Source organism: Xenopus laevis, chromosome 2L (genome assembly GCF_017654675.1).
Source record: "Xenopus laevis strain J_2021 chromosome 2L, Xenopus_laevis_v10.1, whole genome shotgun sequence".
In the NCBI taxonomy this organism is placed as follows: Eukaryota; Metazoa; Chordata; class Amphibia; order Anura; family Pipidae; genus Xenopus; species Xenopus laevis.
Genome location: NC_054373.1, coordinates 89,708,384 through 89,730,214, shown reverse-complemented (window position 1 = coordinate 89,730,214; position 21,831 = coordinate 89,708,384). Strand labels below are relative to the sequence as shown.

The 21,831-nt window shown below is 39.7% G+C and overlaps 2 protein-coding genes across 2 annotated transcripts; one reads left to right on the top strand and one right to left on the bottom strand.

The window, feature by feature from the left end:
- Nucleotides 1-96: 96 nt before the first annotated feature.
- On the top strand, nucleotides 97-14,654 carry hdac1.L (histone deacetylase 1 L homeolog). Its single transcript, NM_001088022.1, is given in 14 exon segments — nucleotides 97-262; nucleotides 5,204-5,316; nucleotides 5,854-5,971; nucleotides 6,070-6,144; nucleotides 6,826-6,964; nucleotides 7,056-7,197; nucleotides 7,521-7,613; nucleotides 7,694-7,802; nucleotides 9,509-9,649; nucleotides 10,879-10,987; nucleotides 11,064-11,194; nucleotides 11,276-11,422; nucleotides 13,076-13,124; nucleotides 13,818-14,654. Coding segments are annotated over 14 exon segments (1,443 nt in total). The 5' UTR covers nucleotides 97-213; the 3' UTR covers nucleotides 13,846-14,654.
- Nucleotides 14,655-19,708: 5,054 nt separating this feature from the next.
- marcksl1.L (MARCKS-like 1 L homeolog) lies at nucleotides 19,709-21,456 on the bottom strand. Its single transcript, NM_001114802.1, is given in 2 exon segments — nucleotides 19,709-21,154; nucleotides 21,298-21,456. Coding segments are annotated over 2 exon segments (582 nt in total). The 5' UTR covers nucleotides 21,367-21,456; the 3' UTR covers nucleotides 19,709-20,641.
- Between the last annotated feature and the right edge of the window lie 375 nt (nucleotides 21,457-21,831).

Here is a 21,831-nt window from a genome sequence, read left to right as displayed (position 1 = left end):
TAAAATGAGTCCCACCCCCAACAATATAAGCACCGCCCCTTCGTGATGATGCACTCTACAATAGGGTTGCTCTACCCAGCTCAGAAGAAAGGAAGAAGCGTTCCCCTTACGTCATTAGTGGGCGGTCCACCCTGTGATTGGCCGGGCCTTGTAAGCACGTATCCTGACTCCGCGCCGGTCAAAGTAGTAGTAGGTCTTAGACGCGGAAGGAAAATGGCGCTGACTCTAGGAACAAAGAAGAAAGTGTGCTACTACTATGATGGTAAGGAAAGGGAATGCGGTGGGTATGTGTGTCGAGTTACACAAGTTAATAGGGAACTGTGGTTGGAGGGGAGCGAGCAAGAGAACCGCGCTGTGAATTGAAAGGAAGAGACCGGAAACAGCGCGATACAGGGAAAATAAAATGATTAATAGTTTTAAAGTCGTTAGCGTGAGAGACTTTGGTCTTCAATCGTGTAAGGAACTTGCTTGTGTGGCTCCTCTGCTGTATTGGATCTTTAGGTCCCGAGGCGATGCAGTTTCAGCCGGGGAGCCTCGCATGGAGCCCGAACCGGGTGTCTTTTCTGGGATGGCGATGAAAGATCTCCGGGAAGTATAGTTGGATGGAGGGTTGGGCATTTGTAAATACTGTATGTTGGGTAGTTTATGCAGCTAATCTGCTAATGATGAACTGCAACTCCCAGTAGTTCTGAGTGGCCTCATGGTCTCCGTGCAGAATTAAAGGAACAGTAACACCAAAACATGTTTTCAAATATTGAAACTATCATGTAATGTTGTCCTGCACTGGTAAAACTGATGTGTTTGCTTCAGAAACACTACTATTGTTCATATAAAAAGCTGCTGAGTAGCAATGGTGGAAATTAAAAAAGTCTATATGGCACAGGTTAAATAATGGATAACATATAGCATTATGTACTGCAGAGCTTATCTGCTGTGTAACTTGAGCCTTTTCTCCTTTGAATGGCTGCCCCCATGGCTACACAGCAGCTTATTTATATGAAAAATAGTGTCTAATAGTCTAAAGAAAACACAGCAGTCTTACCAGTGCAGGGCAACACTACATTATATTTGTATTACTTTAAAACACTTAATTTTTTGATGTTACTGTTCCTTGAAGGGCCCATCTGCTGAAGCTAGAATGTCCAAACTGTAGTGCTCTGCTAGTTGTTGGTACATAATGCTAGTCTAGGACAATAACTGCTAAAAAGCCTCAGGCTGAATGTCTCCCATAGCTACAATTTGTGCTAGTGATGAGACTTGGGGGGGGGGGGGGCTGTTTAATAATCAAGTAAATGCTTGCATAATGCCAAAACATACAACTACCCCTTTGTGCATTAGACTCCTTTGTGCATAGTGACTGCACGGGTGATGCCTTAAAGGGGGGGGTTCATCTTTAAGTTAACTTTTAGTATGTAATAGACTGGGTAATTCTAAGAAACTTTTTAATTGGTCTTTATTATTTTTAAATATTTGCCTTTTTATCCTGGCTCCAACGTTGAAATGGGGGTCACTGACCCCATCTAAAACCAAATACTCTGTAAAGCTGGCCATAGACGCAAAGATCTGATGGTACGAATCGAGGATTCGTACGATATTCGGACTGTGTGTGGAGAGTCCCGGCATTTTTCGTCCGGTGTAGATCGGTCGTTTGGTCGATCGGACAGGTTAGAAGATTTCTGTCGGCTGCGGGTAATATCTCTGCGTGTATTGCCGATCGTACGATTTTCAGAGGGAGACTGTCACTGGCTTTAACTATCGTACGGTTGCTGTCAGGGGCAGAACATCGACTGATCTGTTCTTACAACTTTATATTTGCTCTGAATGGTAAGACTTTGATCGTTATGGTTAGTGGCAGGTAGGGAGATGGGAAAGTCCGATCGTAAGTTGACTCGTACGATTGGATCTTTGCATCTGTGGCCAGTTTAAGTCTATACATTTCTTGTTGTTGCTACATTTTATTACTCTTCTTTCTTTTCAGGTCATCTCCTATTCATATGCCAGTCTCTTATTCAAATCAATGCATGGTTGCTAGTGTAATGTGGACCCTAGCCACCAGATAGCTGAAATTGCAACATGCAGAACTGCAGAATAAAAAGCCTAATAACTCAAAAGCCACAAATAATAAAAATGTAAACCAATAGTACATTTTCTCAGAATATCCCTCTACATCAGGGGTCCCCAACCTTTTTTATCCATAAGCAACATTTAGATGTAAAGAGTTCGTGGCAACAAACGCATTGGTTCCAAATAAGGGTTATTGGTTCCAAATAAGGGTTCTGACTGGCCATTTGGTAGCCCCCATGTGGACTGGCAGCTTCAGGAGGCTCTGGTTGGCTGTACATCTGGTTTTTATGGAACCAAAACTCGTCTCCAAGCCTAGAATTCAAAAATAAGCCCATGCTTTGAGACCATTGGGAGCTTCTGCTTCTGAAGAAGTGGCGAGAAGCCATGAAACGCGTAAAGCGCATGATCTGATGTTTTGTATGCTGATACGCTGAAATTACTTTTTAAAATGCATTATTAAAGTTTATACATTTTCAACACACCACTCAGAGTGCTCCGTAAGTTGCTTTGAGCAACATCCAAGGGGTTGGGGATCACTGCTGTACATCATACTAAACTTAAACTCAAAAGTAAGGACGCATTGAATCCAGGGTTCGGTTTTCAGCCTTTTTCGGCAGGATTCGGATCCGGCCAAATCCTTTTGCCTGGCTGAACTGAATCCTTAATATCGTGACTTTCGTCACAAAACAATAAGGTAAAATTAAATAATTTTACTACGTGCAGCTCTTTCCCTCCCCCTCTCTGATTTGCATATGCAAATTAGGACGTGTTTCGGTATTTAGCCAGATCTTTAATGAAAGATTCGAGGGGTTCGGCTGAATCCAAAATGGTGGATTCAGTGCATCCCCAATTCAAAGGCATACTTCCAGTTACATGATTTTTTGTTTAAAGGAATTGTTCACCTTTGACATAATGTTTAGTATGATGTAGATTGATATTCTGATGATGTAGATTGATATTCTGAGACAATTAACAGTTTTTTATTTATTTGTGTTTTTTGTTATTTAGCTTTTATTTAGCAGTTCTCCAGTTTGCAATGCCAGCAATTCGGTTGCTAGGGTCTAAATTATCCTAGCAACCATGCATTGATTTGCATAAGAAGCTTGAATATAAATAGGAGAGAGTCTGCAAAGAATGTTGCATAAAACAAAGCAGCAATAACTTAACAGAGCATTTGTTTTGATGGGGTCAGTGACCCCCATTTGAATTCAGAATGCGGCAAATTGAAAAAAAAAATGTCAACCTGATTTAACTATGTAACGTAAAGACTTTATGTATTTTATTTTTACTTTGAGGCCCTTAGTGGAATCCTTTTGTGCCAATTGCCCATTTTGTTGCTATTTACTGTGAGCCATTCCATATACATATAGGATAAATGAACCCCCCCCCACCCAATTTTGTAGTCCGTAATTAATACTATATGTTGCTGGTTTCATGTTGGGCTAAAAATTCGTTATCTTTAAAAAATTGCCCCTTTATTGGCGCTAACTATAGATATATGGTCACTGTCCATGTTTCAAACGAGGGGCCCTTGCCACAAGCAAAGTCAGGCTTCAGTTCCTATCAGGTCAGCCTAGTTCCTGTCCTACAGAGCAGAGTGCTGCACAGCCTGGGAAACGAAGCAGCAGAAAATGTAATGGATGGGCAGGGCTAGTGGGGGTTTTTCAGAAATTTTCAAATTATTGCCCAAACACACTCTTTCTCAGCACATTCCTTCTATGTTTAGTACAGTGCATTGGTACATTGTTTTTTACATATGTCTCCTTTAGTTTGATGTCCCTGGTGTTGATCAGTAAATCCAGGTGCATATGAACTGAACTGTTAAATTTTCTACATTTAGTTGATATATTTCTCAGCGGCATCTGTGGAATATTAGCCACAGTTGTATCAATTATAACTTTAATGAAACCTGGATTCTGCTCAGCAGGGCCAAATATAAGAAATGTATTTTATGTATCAATCAACTGCTGCTTCAGAAAGACATAATGAAAAATTACAGAATCCTAAAGTTTCATTTTTTCACCTTGTCATTTCTACAATTTCAATTGTAGATAATTCACTCTTATTTAAAATGATATTCTTAAAGGGATACTGTCATGGGAAAAAAAAAATTCAAAATGAATCCGTTAATAGTGCTGCACCAGCAGAATTCTGCACTGAAATCCATTTCTCAAAAGAGCAAACAGATTTTTTTTATATTCAATTTTGAAATCTGACATGGGGCTAGACATATTGTCAATTTCCCAGCTGCCCCAAGTCATGTGACTTGTGCTCTGATAAACTTCGATCACTCTTTACTGCTGTACTGCAAGTTGGAGTGATATCACCCCCCCTCCCTTTTTCCCCCCAGCAGTCAAACAAAAGAACAATGGGAAGGTAACCAGATAGCAGGTCCCTAACACAAGATAACAACTGCCTGGTAGATCTAAGAACAGCACTCAATAGTAAAAACCCATGTCTCAATCAGACACATTGTTACATTGAGAAGGAAAAACAGCCTGCCAAAAAGAATTTCTCTCCTAAAGTGCAGGCACAAGTCACATGACCAGGGGCAGCTGGGAAATTGACAAAATGTCTAGCCCCATGTCAGATTTCAAAATTGAATATAAAAAAATCTGTTTGTACTATTAACTGATGCGTTTTGAAAAAAACATGTTTTCCGATGACAGGATCCCTTTAACCAAGAAATTTATTTTTAGCTGTAATACTGGTGTGGAGGCAGCCATCTTGGTGTATTGTGCCTGATTCTGAGCTTTGAGAAGGAACAACCACTTTCCAAAATCGTGCCCCATGTAGTGTTAGACATGAGAATAGCACCCAAGCAGGAAAAAAGTTTTTCACTTTTATCAATTCAAATGAACCCTTGAGCAGAGGTGTCAGGAAGTTGCTCTCTGGATAGCTGCCCATTGTTCTGTTGATGAGCTACTGGGAGGGGGGTGATATCATGCCAACTTGCAGTAAAGAGAAACTGAAGGTTATCAGAGCACAAGTCACATCACTGGGGACCCCTGGGAAATGGGCATCATGTCTAGCAGCATGCCAAATTTTCATTCTGACATTATAATACTTGTGGGGGGGGGGGCTAATGGAACCTGTTGAACAGCAGAGTAACATGTGCCTCTTCATTTATTTTTTGTAGGTGATGTTGGAAATTATTATTATGGTCAAGGGCATCCCATGAAACCTCATAGAATTCGCATGACACACAACCTGCTGCTCAACTATGGACTTTACCGAAAAATGGAAATCTTTGTGAGTATGAGGCACATGGGTTCAGTGTGGGAAAACAAGGGTTCTAAAGGGACATTGAATATGATGTATAAAAAAAAAAAATTAACCGTGAATGGATTTGCAATTTGGGTAATGCACGCATCCCAGTTTTCTATTTTGACAGTGTTATCTCTCAGTAGTAGTTTTGTCAACTTATTAATCAGTAGGAAATGTACAAGAATGTTATAGAATCAGTTGTAGCCTAAAACACCTTGCCTGCATTTTGCACCAATACTTACCTCTGTCCGCCATACTTAGTTCTGTAGGAAACCATAGCAGTTCTTGGCATTTATTGCCTGCACTTTACTTTTAAATATGTTTGGGGAGAAAAAAAAACCCCGCAAAAACCCTCTTTCATGTTTGGTTATACATTTGTCTCATGCTCATCAGAATATAACTAAACGAATTGTAATCTAAACTAGCCTGTTCTGTCTGACATGGCTGCATCCACTGAAGAACATTCATGCTTTAGGGATGGTTGTATATGTTCTTTCTATTCCTCACTTTGTCGTACTACAGAGGCCCCACAAAGCCAGCGCCGAGGATATGACAAAGTATCACAGTGATGATTATATCAAATTCCTGCGCTCCATACGACCAGACAATATGTCCGAATACAGTAAACAGATGCAGAGATGTGAGTCAAATGAAAACCAAACAAATTTTTTTTTTTTTTCCCTTAAGGGTGCACAAATTGAGCATATTTTTTTTCTTTCATCAACCCTCTCCATTTAGTTAATGTTGGTGAGGACTGTCCTGTGTTTGATGGCCTATTTGAGTTCTGCCAGCTCTCTGCAGGGGGTTCTGTAGGTGAGTACAAGTACATGTTTCATTATATTCATTTAAAATTGATATTTCCTTAATCTCTGTTCTGACTGATCTAAAACTAAACACGTTTAATGTTGTAATGTATAGCCCTCTATCTCTATATGGGTTTGATTACCATTTGTCTTGAAACAAATGTTTTTTAGACAATTTTGCGTTACTAGGCGATGCATTGTCCAAATTCCATTTCAAAATTCTGTTGCACTTCTATAGAGCAAATGGTTTTGTCTGTAACCTCTTGATGCATTCTATTTTTAAGAGAAAATCTTGGCAGTAGAATGTGTGTAGGTCTTGTATGTCCAGATCTTCTAGGTCATATTTATTTACCAGTAGCTGCTCTGGACATTTTTTAAAATATATTTTATGTTGTCTATTAACATTTACAAATATTAATATACTAGGTGGACTGTAGGGCTTTGAAATTGCTTCTAAACATGATTTTGGGTCAGAATTAGACCTGAAGTAATTTATGGTATGTGAATCCAGATAAGAGAACATTCAGTTGCTATCTAGAATGTCTTTTGGCTATGTAAATCCATGCCTTTAAGCAATAAAAATACAGCTTTTACTAAAAGGGGTTAAATGCATCGTCCCTTAGAAGGGGGACGAAGAGTGTGTTTTTATAAGATTAACAATACAAAATATAATTTTTTTTTTTTATGGCAGCAAGTGCTGTTAAACTAAACAAACAGCAGACTGACATTTCAGTGAACTGGTCTGGTGGCCTTCATCATGCAAAGAAATCTGAGGCATCTGGTTTTTGTTATGTCAACGATATTGTCCTTGCCATCCTGGAACTACTAAAGTATGTAAGGACCACGGTCCATTCGTTTTCCCTGTTTAAGCACTGCATATTTGATGCAGTTAACTGATTCTTTTTCCTTTGCCATTCTCAGGTATCACCAGAGAGTTGTGTATATTGATATAGACATTCACCACGGTGATGGTGTTGAGGAGGCATTTTACACAACCGATAGGGTTATGACTGTGTCCTTCCATAAGTATGGAGAGTATTTTCCTGGAACTGGAGATCTGAGAGTGAGTATGGAAAGGAGGGGAAAAACAACTAAAGCTTGGTTCAAAGTATTGAAAATTTACAAGAAACGGACGTTTAATTTAGATCTTTAAACAAAAATTTATAATGCAGGATAATTAGGGTTTTTCTTTTTTTTATTAAATCATGATCTGAATTATTCAGTGCTACTTATTTCTAGAACATTTTGAAAATTAGACTGTTTTGAATCACTATCAAGTATCTTCATGTTTAAAGTCCTTTGCTCAATAAATGATTTTGAATTGAAAAATACATTTCAAAATACCTTTAAAAAAAAAAAAAAAAAAATTCCTTCTCATTTGATCAGGATATTGGTGCAGGGAAAGGCAAATACTATGCTGTAAATTATGCCTTACGGGATGGGATTGACGATGAGTCCTATGAAGCAATTTTTAAACCAGTAAGTATCAGTCGATTTCCTAGATTTCCTAAATTGTTTTTTCTTTGTAGCACACCTCTCATGTTGTTTTTGTGCTGTAGGTAATGTCCAAAGTTATGGAAATGTTTCAGCCCAGTGCAGTGGTCTTACAGTGCGGAGCAGATTCATTATCTGGGGATAGACTTGGATGCTTCAATTTGACCATTAAGGGTGAGCATGATTTTCAGTATTAGGCCTTTTAATAAGGGGCATAATACAACAATGGTGCAGTTAAATACAAAGTGATAAGTAGCAAGCAGCTACTGCAGGAATTGGTGTGTTTGAAATTGTAATTGTCAGGAATCAGATTGTCTGATGGTAAGATGACATTATTGCTATAAACAAAATTCTCATATTAAGACCAGGATATTGCAGAGTAAATTGCACTAGTGGCTTCTACAGAAGCCTAAGTGCATTGGTGATTTCCAAAACGCTTTTTTTACAGGTAGTTCACCAGAAATAGACTTTTTTTTCAATTACTTTCTATTTGTAACAGTGTTTCTAATATTCAAGTGTAAAGTTTCATTTATCACCATGTCTTTCTGAAGCAGCCCTGAAATGGGGGAGGGGGGCAAGGAATTTATACATTTGATACTTTTCGTTGATACATTTGTTATCTTTGGCCTTGCTGAGCAAAATCCCTGAGTTTCAGTAAAGGCAGCTGTTAGAGTTGAAATGATAGTTGATAAATCTCTCAGCAGCATCTATGAAATATTAGCAACTATTGTATCAAGTTGTAATCGTTCAGAATCTGCACCTGGATCACTGACCTGCCAGACTTGAAATACCGTAGACGGGAACATTAAACTTCTTACATTTTGGAAAATGGTCAAAAATAAAACATGCAAAGCAATTTGAAAAAGTTTGTTTTGTTTTTTTCTGGTGAACTATCTGAAAACCACTGAACTGAAAAGTTTTGGAAGGTGAAAAACACCTTTAAGCCTAAATGTATTGAACTAATTCTTACAACTGTTGCTTTGGCCTGCACAAACAAAATCCTCTCCGCAGTTTGTTACAAGAATCCCTTAGCAGTAAGACCAGCCCATAAAACTAGCCGATACACACATGTGGCACACATTTGCAAGTGCTATGTAATATCTAATAAGTCTGAGTATGCGCTACTCTAAAAATAGATTAAAATGATTAAAGATAGTGGCTAAAACTTTTTGTCTTTTAAAAGTTGGCATTTTATACAGGTCTGTGGAGTCAGTACATAACTCCAAAAAAACTGAAAGTATATCAAAGTAATTAAAATATTATGTACTGTTGCTTTGCACTGCTAAAACTGCCCCATATTTCTGAAGCAAACGCACAACTTTTACCAGTGCATGCTAACAGATTATATGTTCATTACTTTAAAGCGTTTAATTTTTTGGTGTTACTGATCCTTTAATATACTAATGTATTTTACATATTGATTGAAAAAAGTTATGTACACAACATACAAGGAATTTTATCGCTGCCGAATCTCAAATAGAAACCACATTCTTTGGTAATACCAAATCAAAGGTTAACTACATACAGCAAAAACAATTGGGGGGGGGGGGGCTCAAACAACTTGTATATCAATTGAATCTGGCATAGAGCTATAGAGTAGCTGTTAAATACAATCCAAAATTAAGTAAAGTATTCTTTTGCCATATCCTTCTTTATAGAAGCTCTTAAATCTGATTTGATTATTTTCAGTGCTTGTATTTAGTTATTCAGAGGCTGTACATTTTTGATGACTCCAGGAACCCAAAATTGCATTTTACAGCTCTGATTTTATGCAATGTTACAACTGCAAAAGCTCTTCATTTACATTTCAAAAGTTTGCAGTACTGTTCTCGCAACACAGCTGTGGTTTCATTTTTCTAGTTTTACTTTTCTTTCCTCAGGACATGCGAAGTGTGTGGAGTTTATAAAGACCTTTAACTTGCCACTGTTGATGTTAGGAGGTGGAGGTTACACTATCCGGAATGTGGCTCGTTGCTGGACATATGAAACAGCTGTGGCTCTGGACTCTGAGATCCCCAATGGTAGGAATTACAGATACTGTATATGTTTGTGGGCTGCCTTTGTAATTTGAATAAGACAAAGTAACTAAGTTCCCTGGGTCATATATGCTTGCAGCCATAGGAGTACTCTGGAAATCTGCATGCAATGCTAAGACCATGAATCAAGTTGTGTCCAACAAAGTATTTTTATTTTTTGCCTGGAATCTGCTAAAAAGATTCATAGACTTATCCTATTAAAGGGATAATGTCATTCAATCAGGACAGAGTCTGGTGTTTTAAGATGTAGCTGTTTTTCAAGTGTATATACTTCCCAAATAAAGGGTTTTGTACTGCTGGGCTCTGTTGATTTGTTTCTTTGAGCATTTATAGTGATACCTGCACAGGGTATTCTGAGAATTCATAACCAAGATTTGACTGATTTCAAGGAATTGCACTTGTTTTACCGTTTATCTTTCATTCAGTTATGTGCTGGGCTGAACAATTAGCCCTTGACATGTAAAAGGTTTGACAATAGTGGTCAGGAGAATTCTTAATTTACTTTGCATTTCACTGGGGGTCATGGGCAAATTTGCCCATGGGCAGTAACCCATGACAACCAATCAGGTTGCTGCTCACTGTCCTACTTGCAGCTGGCTTTGAAAAACTAATCACTGGTTGTTATAGGTAACTGCCCATGGGCAAATTTCCCCATTGTTGATAAATGAGCCCCACTGAGTCATCCCAGTCTTAACTAATACATTCCCCATAGACCGCAGCTGAGCAATTGGAACTTTATGATCTAATAGTTTCCTCTGGAAAGGGTTGTCTAAGTTTTCTCTAATCTAAAACACCACCAATGTTAAATCAAATTATTATTATCAAGTAATCATGCCATTACATTGGGTTTTCTTGGCCTGTGGGGAGGTGTTGCCCCTCTGAGCGACAAATCTATGTGACCGAACACCCCATATGCTTTGTCCCTACAAATTTTTGTTTTGTGGCATAATCAGTCGTCTTAAAATAATTTTGGCATTTTATGTGTAAAAATGCAGAAGTTGAAGGTCTTGAATGCCCACTACCTGTTGCAAAATGTTAACCTTCATATTTGTAACATGTCTTGCTGCTCTGTAGGTTGCCTGTCCCTGAGCTATGTCTTTGTTTTTTTTTTTTTGTTTTTTTTAACAATATACATAATTCTCATTATCTTAAGTAGTATTCTTGCTTCAAGCAATTAGCTGTGTGTTCCTAATGGGTGTGTCTTCTACCCTCAGAGCTTCCATATAATGATTATTTTGAATATTTTGGTCCGGACTTCAAGCTTCACATCAGCCCATCCAACATGACTAATCAGAACACTAATGAATATCTGGAGAAAATTAAGTAAGTGAAAGAGAATGTATGTGCAGCAGTTGGGTAAGTGTCAAGCTGTGTATGAAACAAGAAACTTGTTTTGCAGGCAGCGCCTCTTTGAGAACTTGCGCATGCTCCCCCATGCTCCTGGAGTTCAGATGCAAGCCGTTGCAGAGGACTCCATACACGATGACAGTGGTGAAGAAGATGAAGATGATCCCGACAAGCGTATTTCAAGTAAGCAACAACTACCGTTAACTTTTCCTTACAGCTCTTATACATCATTGGTTCTCATTGGCATTTGCTCCTGTCCTACAGTTCGGTCATCAGATAAAAGGATTGCCTGTGATGAGGAGTTCTCAGATTCTGAGGATGAAGGGGAGGGAGGTCGCAAAAACGTGGCCAATTTCAAAAAAGTAAAACGGGTTAAAACTGAAGAGGAAAAGGAAGGAGAGGACAAGAAAGGTAAATAAAAGAAAAGCCTCTGCTTGTAACCCATTAGAAACTGTCCATTCTAGAACAGTGCTGTCCAACTGGCTGCCCTAAATCCCTGTATTTTTTACACCTCCGAACCAGACTGAAAGTGTTCACTGTATGTAACACCGTATGAACTGTTCATCTTTGAGTGATCCCGATGGGTTTCCCGGTCTCCTGCTATATTCTGCCTGCCCTGTGCGCCCTGTCTGTGCCATACGGGTGGGGGTTTGTTGGTATTTGGAAATACTTATTAGGGGACCCCCAAGATGTTTAATAATGTGCTGGGGGTGCTCTGCTATCCATAGGACATGACTTAATAAATGTGTTTCACATATTACTGATATCCCTGCAGTGAGCACCAACCATTGTTTTTTGGTGTGCTACCATCGGGGGGGGGGGACAGAGGGGAGAGTTGTAGGGGGGGCCACCAGGGTAAGGGGGGCCCGGCCACACCGAACTTGATTAGCCGGGCCCCCTGCTTTCTGAGAGCTGCTGATTTCGGGAAGGGAGCACAAGGGGAGGTATCTTCTGTCCATTACTTCCCCTTATTGGTCACTGAGTTTAAGTCCCGGTTGAGCTTCTCAGGGATTAGATAGCTGAGGTTTGAACTTCTCCTCCAGCTCATCTAATCACCATGCAGCTTTACCAGGACTTGAAATTCTGTGACCAATAAGGGAAGAAAATGCTGTCACTGCAAGAAGATGCAGCCATCTGTGCTCCCCTCCTCCCTTCTGTAGTTGGCAGCTCACTGACAGCATGTGGGCCACACTAATGAAGTACAACATGGCAGGGCCCCCCTAAAGGTAACCCTTTGTGGTCCCTGTTGTGTGGTGGGGCCCTGGGCACCAATTTTTTTTTTTTTTTTTTTTTTTTAACTTCTGGGGGGGGTGATTTTTTTTTATTTTTTTTATTTTTTTTACTTTTTATTATACCGGGGGGGGGGGCTCCTAGCTACCAATATTTTTTAATGGGGGGGAGCCCTGACCACAAATGTTCTTTTTCAATGGGGGGGGGGCCTGGCCACCAATATTTTAACATGTGGGAACCATAGCAACAAATGTGTTTTATTTATTTATTTTTAGTGTGGGGAGGGCAGACCTGTAGGTGAGGCTTGTGGTGGGCGCAGCCCAGGGGGCCCAGGAAATTTTTTTTTTTCGTATGGGGCCCTGCAATTTATGATGTCAGCCCCAGCTACCACCATTAATGTGGACATGGTCTTAAAAGTTCTTGTGGTAACATGATTGTGGTTTAAAAACTGTTAATGGTGAACACTGGTTTTCATTAGCTCCCCTTCACTACGTAGACCAGAAAAAATCCAGCCCTTGGTACCACAGAAGTTGGACAGCACTGTACTAGAATATAGACACACTATATGGACAAAAGGATCTGGAGCAAAGACCACTCGCTCATTGTACATGGAAATGTGAAGATTTTGTGTAGCTGATCCTCTGTAAACAAACATAACAAATTCTTCACCTCTGTTTTAACATTCACTGCTTAGTTCCAAAATGCCTCTGGAAGCGGAGTTGTCTGGATACTTTTGCCTGTGTAGTGTATGACATGAAGAAAAACCTTTGTATGAAACTAGGTCGAGACAGTCTCATGTCGTGTGTTATAACTGTGTAACATTTATTTTAACAGATGTTAAAGAAGAGGAGAAAGCTAAAGATGAGAAGACGGATAGCAAACGGTAATTGAATTACCCTACTCCCTTTACCCCCCAGCATCCTATTAACAGAACAAGAACCCAAGTTGCTACTCCTTGGTTACATTAAGTAGAAGAAACTATAGTCTGTCTGAAAGCAGTTCCATTTTGAAGTGCTAGCTCTTTCTGAAAGCACATGGTCAGGCACAATGACCTGAGATGGCTGCCTACACACCATCATTACAACTAAATAAATACACATTTATTGGTTCAAGAATAAAACTTTAACCGCTAGTGAATTACTTGCAATATACACAGTGTAAGATATCATAAAAATCATGACATTTCAAATATTTTGTTGTAAGTTAGACACAGTGTATGCCATGTACAATATTTTGGGGACATCCTACCTCCCTTCCTCAGATGAAGACTTAGCAGAGGCATATTGCTTAGTAGGTTACAATGTAAAAGCATCTTGGGTGATCAAGAGTGAGAAGGTTCTGTTTCCATTAAAGTTTATTGAAACACTTTACCAGATATGGCAGCTGCTGTGCCACAGCTCGTGAACGAATAATAAATTATAAAGCCCATTCATAATTAGGTGGCGTCAGGGGGCCTGAATCAGACTTGCAGTGAAATGGCTGATTTGTATGATGATGAACTAACTGGTTTACAGTGTATTTGGTGCATTTTCCTTATGCTAATAATGACCGTGTGTTTTCTTGAATCTTTTCACAGGGTAAAAGAAGAGACCAAATCAGTCTGATCCTTCAACTATGGGGAGAAAATCCGAAGACCAAACTAATTCTCATGGTTTTATATTTTGTATATGCCCTGTACAGAGCCCTACTATGAAATATAAGTCCACACATTCTAAATTATTTCTGTCCCACTGGTTGAGGGGGGGTGAAGTGGTCGCTGTAGTGGATTAAGCTTCACATCTGTTACCTTTTTTTAAGATTCACATCTGTTACCTTTTTACCAGATGTTTCCAGCTCTTTGGCTTTTTTTTTTTTTTTTTGACCAAAAACTTTCCATGTTTTCCTGTGCCTCTGTAATCTTCGGTGGTGCAATGCATTACGGATTTATTTCCCTGCTCCCTTCTATACACACTTTTGCTGTCAGACTACAAGACTTTTTTGCTACAGTACATTGGAAATATGTACACCTTATGCTCAGGATCAGGCAGTGAGAAGGAGGTGGGTTCCAGCCGTCTTCCAAATGAATTTGAGAGGGTTACCTTGAGGGATGGAGGGGGAAGCTGAAGCTCCTCTTAAACTAAACTATTCAGGGATTCCCTGTACTCTTAATGCTGCTAACCCTCCTCCAGATTAGTTCATGAAGCAGATTTTTAGATGTGTGGAAACCTGGTCCACAGTTACCTTATAATGGGGATTGTGGGGATTTGCAATTTGGGTTTCTGCCTTTAATCTTAGTGGGTTGGAGAGTGTCTGGATTCATGGAGTGAAGAAAATGGAGAATTTTTATGTCCAATTTTTGTGATGGGAAATTTCTTTTTTTTTTTTTTTATGGTTGAGTTGTAGAAAAGCTTTGTAATAAAATCTGGTACTTATACCTTACAGTTTGTTTTTTCTGATTGCACTTCCTGTCAAAGTTTTCAATACTTTCCACAGGAGGAGCATGTGTCTCCATTTTTGCTGGGTATTGTAATGCTGATGTTTTATAACTGGCAAATGCCCTCCATCACCAAAAATAACCCCAAAATATGGAAGCTGGTTCCCTTTAGGGTGAGTGACGTAAATGCTAGATCTCTCCTGTATGTATCTCTTAAAATTAGAAAAAACAGCTACTTAAAACTGTCAGCTGTTCCCTTAAAGCACACAGGGCAGTGTATGCTTCTGTGTTGTGAAATTTCTGTTGCCATTTACATTCATCACAGCAGAATATGTTGGCCTAAATACATGTTGAATAGTTTATGCCATCTTATCTTTATGATTGCTGCTAAAGGAGGCAATTTTTCACATAAACATGCTGGTTTCTTTTTAAAATAGATTATAACCCTTAAAAAGCGTTGTTCATTTTTGAGTTGACTTTTAGTATGATGTGGAGCGTGAGACACTTCTAATTGGTTTTAATTCTTATCATTTTGTTTTATTTTTGAGTTTAGTGTTTTATTCAGCAGCTCTCCAGTTTGCAATATTGGAAATCTGGTTCTTAGGGTCCAAATTCTCCTAGCAACCAGGCATTGATTTGAATAAGAGACTGGAATATGAATTACAGAAGGCCTGAATAGAAAGTTATTCTATATTTGTAGCCTTGCAAAGCATTTGAAAGCTGGAAAGAGTCAGAAGAAGGTGAATGGAAATAATTGAAAAACTAAAAAAAAAAAAAAAATGAAGGCCAATTTTAAATTACTTGGAATTAGCCATTCTGTAGCATACTAAAAGTTAATTTAAAGGTGATGTACCTCTTTAAAGGGATACTTTCATGGGAAAAAAAATGTTTTCAAAACTAATCGGTTAATAGTGCTGATCCAGCAGAATTCTGCACTGAAAGCCATTTATCAAAAGAGCAAACAGATTTTTTTTATATTCAATTTTGAAATCCGACATGGGGCTAGACATATTGTCAATTTCTCAGCTGTCCCAAGTCCTGTGACTTGTGCTGTGATAAAACTTCAGTCACTCTTTACTGCTGTACTGCAAGTTGGAGTGATATCACCCCCCCTCCCTTTCCCCCCCCAGCAGCCAAACAAAAGAACAATGGGAAGGTAACCAGATAGCAGCTCCCTAACGCAAGATAACAGCTGCCTGGTAAATCTAAGAACAACACTCAATAGTAAAAACCCATGTCCCACTGAGACACATTCAGTTACATTGAGAAGGAAAAACAGCAGCCTGCCAGAAAGCATTTCTCTCCAGTCACATGACTGGGGGCAGCTGGGAAATTGACAATGTCTAGCCCCATGTCCGATTTCAAAATTGAATATAAAAAATCTTTGCTCTTTTGAGAAATGGATTTCAGTGCAGAATTCTGCTGGAGTAGCACTATTAACTGATGCGTTATGAAAAAAAACATGTTTTCCGATGACAGGATCCCTTTAATGTCTTGGACAGATAAGCAGTATTTATTCCTTTCAGATCAGAATAGTAGATTAATATATGTAAGCCTGTTGCAGCAAGTCATTAGCACCTCTTTGAAACCCTAGCTATGATGTGTCCTGTCCACTCTTCCTGCTGTAGGATGTTTTACTATCTTTTAAATACAGAGGAAGGAGATAGAGATCGGTGGTAGTCAGCAAGGAAGATCACCCACGCTCTGTCACTTCCACTGAAAGCATTTCTTCAAATGAATACTGAGGGGCAGATTTATCAGTCCAACAATTTACACCAAATATCCGATGGCGGATGGTCGAAGTTGAATTTTTATTTGCGTTTTTTTTTTTTTTTTAATTCAAATCGAATTTGGACTATTCCCTAGTCGAAGTACACAAAAATGGCTCGAAATTCTAATTTTTTTTTACTTTGAATTTTTAATTCGACCCTTGATAAATCTGCCCCTCGAATGTTACCTAGTATGGGAGTATGCTAATACATTTATACAAACATGTTTTTCTTATTGGGGGGAAAAAAAGAGGGTTAATGAACTAGAATTGTATCATAGCACATGGTGGCCTACATTTTTGGCTTAAAAATGCTGATCTGTGTATTGTCACTTTGCAAAATTACAAGGGACAGAGTGATTGGGTTACAAACAAATGGGCTGGATAAGGGATTTGGATATTGTGTGTTTATATAGTGAATAAAGTACCCCCACTTGTAAAATATAAGGATATTATAAGTTACCGAGGAGTTTCATGACCATATAAAAACACGAGGCCGAAGGCCGAGTGTTTTTATACAGGTCATGGAACTCCGAGGTAACTTCTAATATCCTCATATTTTACAAGTGGGGGTACTTTATTTATTATAATACAGAAGTTTCAGTGAGTCATGTGACTGAAATGACATCAGAACTCACCGTTTATAACTGATGACATCAGAACTCACCGTTTATAAGGATATAATTTACAGGATATTCATGGCTTTTGTGTATTATATGATAATACACGAGCCATACATATCCTGTAAATGATATCCTTATAAGCTGTGCCTGATGATGTCATTGGTTATAAGCGGCGCATATACTGGGAGTCCGCAAGTTACATACACCCGACTTACATACAACTCACACTTGCAGATGGGGCTGTTACATAACATACTATGGTTTGCTTGACTTTTATTTGCATTTAGCAATAAACCAACCACCTGCCCCAATCCCCTCTGGTATGTGTTGTCCACTGCAGAGCACAGAAAGGTAAAAATAAATACTATGTTAAGACCGACATCTAAGTTGCATTTAATAAGTAAATGTATATGTTTTAACTTACACACAAATTCAACTTAAGGACAAGCCTACAGACCCTATCTGGTATGTAACCAGGGGGCTGCCTGTATATTTTTTTTATATGGTCATAGAACTCCTCTGTAATTTACTGTCTAATATCCTTATATTTTAAGAGGGAGTACTTAATGCACGCTTACAGTTATCAGTATTATGCTTTGTAAAGCATTATAAATGTGTGAATCACTCATTACCACGTCTGTTGTCCGGAAATCCCATGGTATGAACAGTGAAACACCTTTGCTTATGGGAAAGCACCTATATATAAATATATAATTTTTTTTTTTTTTTTTGCCCTGAACTCATTCCAGGTTTTTCCCTTTGATAAAGACGGAGGACAAAACTACCCTGAAATCAAAGTGCAGTTTAACTAATTATTTAGAAAATCTGACCATATTACAGAAATGTCATTTAAAGAGGGGGGGGGGTGCTCCATGGGCCTGCCTGCCTTTTATTCTTGGGTGAGTTTCTAACCTTTTCTCATGCAGAAGTGTCTTGGGGTGGGGCTGCAATTTCTGCATTACAATATTGATAAAATACTTAGATGAAACAGTATAATTAGAGAACAGATTTATATGTAGGCGGCAGTGTCTCTGGCTCAAACATACGCTCTTCCCTAATATATATGGTATTGGCAAGGGTCATGGATCCTCTACTGGCAGGGAAACCATAGTGCCAGCCCAATACTGTCTCGCCTCCTGCCATTCAGCTTACTTGCATCCACTTGTCACTGCATGTGGATTGTTTTTTAGCCAAAATCTCCTCTGCACAGTGACAGCTAGGTGCAAGTAAACAACCATGTGTCAGCTATTGTTGATTGCCATCAGCAACCTGGAGGTAGGAATGTGCCAAATCATAGTGCCTGGCCAAAAAATCAGGTGGTTCTCTTTCCCTCATTTACATATGCAAATTAGGGCTCCGATTCAGTTTGCCTGAAACTTTCACAAAGGATTCAGCCGAATCCTAAAATAGTGGATTCACTGCATCCCTACCTGGTGGAAAATAAAAAGCCTTCAGCCTATGACTGATAAGTGTTCACAAAGCTTTGCGTTCATCCTGGCTTGTACTGAATTATGGATCACAAGTTTCTCTAGATAACCAATCACCGCCAGCTAGCTCCACCCTACATGTGTGTGCTTGGACTAGTGCTAGTTTATAAGAATTTCAATGGGCAGTTTGTTGCCTCCCCTGGCAAGGTACCAGCTGAAGCTAATATTGCCCATTTTAATCTATTATTTTTACACTTAGGCCACTTGTCCACCACTGCTCTTAGGCAGGGCTCAAGTGTTTTGGCATCAATATTATTTTGTTACCACTCTAGGCAAAGAGGGCAACTTAACACTGAGCAACTTTAAAACTTCACTTTTTTTTTTTTAAACTCAACATAATAAAAATGCCCCTAAATATAAAACTACCCATAGGTTTATCATTACATAGAGATTAGAAAGAAATACGTTTTCAGCCAAGCCCTATTTAATTTTGTTTCTGAACAAGGTGTATATTGGGATATGATGCCCCTTTCAGCAGAGCAAATGGTGGACTATCACAAGCTGTAGTGATATGAATCTCCCAGTGTTTGAGGGGTCCAGAAGGCACATTGTAAACAATTAGTCCTACTTCTGCTGAACCTTTAAGGCCCTCATTGATTTTCTTGGTGTATATTGTACATTTTCACAACCAGCAATTTCACTGTGTGATTATGTATTCCCTTTATTGACGGAGAATTAACTTATGCAAAGTTTGGTTTAGGTAGCCAATGCACGAGAAACATGGGATCACCATACCCAAATTATTCCCAACTCCCATCCCCCAGCTTTAATAGTGGGGAAGAATCAGTGGGTGATTAATACTGCTGCAAACAACACCGTCTGAAGCAATTATAACAGACAGTGGGGGTAGAAAGGCAGGCAGCAATGTTTGCCTTGAAAATGGCTGTCTAACACACTATAGAGAGGAAGTAGATACCATCCCCCACCATATTTATACATATGAAAATGGGAAACAAAGATACACAGGGAAGCTTTATTAAAGATGAAACAGAATGGATTTGTTGTTACTAGATTTATCTGTATTGTTGCTATGCCAAAATCACAGGACAGCTTTTTTTTTTTTTTAAATAGCATTTGTTTTTACATGTAATAGAATCTTTGAGGGGCAACATTTAAACACTAACCCGTTAACATGAGCAGCAATAACACAATGAAGCCAGATCACAAACTATGGAATAAAGGGGGTTAAGATTTATTTCTTTTTAAAATATCACAATGAAAACATACAACTTTCGAGTTAGAAAAGTCACCACATCAACAGACCATTAAAAAATAAAAATAAAGTATTTACAGAAATAAACCCACTCTCACAAGTCACACATCCCACGCCAGACTGAAACTGCCATTTCAGCTTATTTACACAGTTAGTTCTATGAGTTCCAGTCTGGAGACAAACACTCGGGTAGAGAAATGTGCAAGGGGGGGACATAGAATATGGGAATCTGTCTGGGATTCGGAGCCCAGATATTAAAAAGCAGAATCTATTGTATAGGACACATCCATCCCTGATTAAAGCTGTGACAGGCTTACCCAAGAGAATAAGTGGTGGCACAGATGATGTGCAATGCCAGCCCCCACAGGAAGTGATCCCACCCTACACAAGAGTTTCTGCTCTAGGGACTACAAGTGGTACAGAGAAGGAACTTTTTTGGAAGGGTGGAGGAAGGCAGCGTTTGGCACAATATAGGTCTGCCCCCACCCACTGTGTTTAGAGGATCATACCCTGTTTCATTTATCTTTCCTTAGACAGAGAATAGGTCCATAGATTGCTGTGTGCACAGAACATTCCTTCCCTACAGAATTCCACTGTTACATAAATGGGAGCAGCCACATCACCGAATATAATACACTCTGGGTCTGACTGGTGTAGGGCTCTTGTATAAATGTGTAAATGCCACTGCCAAAAGAAGCATTGGTTTCTACTGATACACATTTATATGCAGGGAGGACTAATTCTGACACAGACAACTACACTTTGTCCAAGGAAATGTAAACCGCCCCATACCTACATACAGAGTATATTTTCCCTCCAAGGGTGACAGGGCAGGGGGTGCGTGAGAGGGAAGGCTCGATGCATTAAAGTCTTTTAAAGAGGAGCCCGCATCGCTCCTATTCCTCCTGTTTCTGGGGTTCGCTGGGGGCTTCTGTGTTGGCTTCACTCTCTACAGGTTTAGGGGAATCTTCAGTAGGAGGGAGGGCAGCAGGCTCAGGCTGTACTTCCTCTGTATTATCACTAGAGGGCGCTGCTGTGTCACATTCACCATTCTCTGGAGCTGCTTCGGGAGATGTTTCCGCGGCTCCATCCTTGGTCTCGGGTTCCTGGGGGGACCCTGTTGCACTTTCATCTACAGGGGTCTCTTCTTCTGGCGCCTGCTCTTTTTTGGTTTTGCGGAAGGGGTTGTTGCCGAACTTCAGATTCTTGAAGGAAAACCGCTTCTTTTTCTTCGCCTGCTTTCCTGGTGGATCCTCAGGCTTGGGGTCCCCGTTGGCGGGGGGTGCGGATTCGATGGTTTCTCCCGATTCGGCAGCTTCTGCAGGGGGCTCAGCGGAGCCATTGGTTGGGGCTGCTTCGCCATTCTGCTTAGTGGGGGCGTCGCCATTGGTTTTCACATGCCCATTTTCCTTTGGGGGGAAACACAAGGGTAAGTACGTGCCGTTCACACAGACAGCGCCCAACAACCCCACCCTGTCTCCCTAAACTTTCAGCACGGGCCTCTATTTCACAACGCCCATGGGGTTCCATTCAGTAGTCACCCGAGTCTTACCTGTTGTTCTGGCTGCTTGTTGGCGGTGCTGATATCTACACTCTTGGATTTGGATTCTATACTACCCATTTTCCGCGCTGTTGATTTCCACACAGGGATGCAAATGTGAACCGATAACACACCGTTCTAACACACTTCTTTCACCTCACTGAGCGCTCGGCACAGCTGTATCTATATGAAGCCGCTCCTTTGTTTTATAGGTTTATGTCGGCTCACTGGGAGTAGCCCAACCAATTGGAAAAGCAGAATGCGATTGAGAAGACTAGCTCAGCCAATAAAACGCATACGGACTGTGGGGGTGGGGCCAAGGTTTCTAACCCGCTATGTGGTATTGAGGGGTTTACCAAAGAAGTAGATTGGGGAGGGGTGTCGTAATTCACAGATTAGCGGCGCAGTAGTTGATAATTGCATTTGGTTTTTTGAAAAATGTCACCGAGTTGCAAAATATTACATTATAAATATTCCCTTTCGCTGAGGCGACATAGACAGATAGTGAGTGAAAAAAGCGGTGCGTGGGCAAGTTAAGAGAATTGA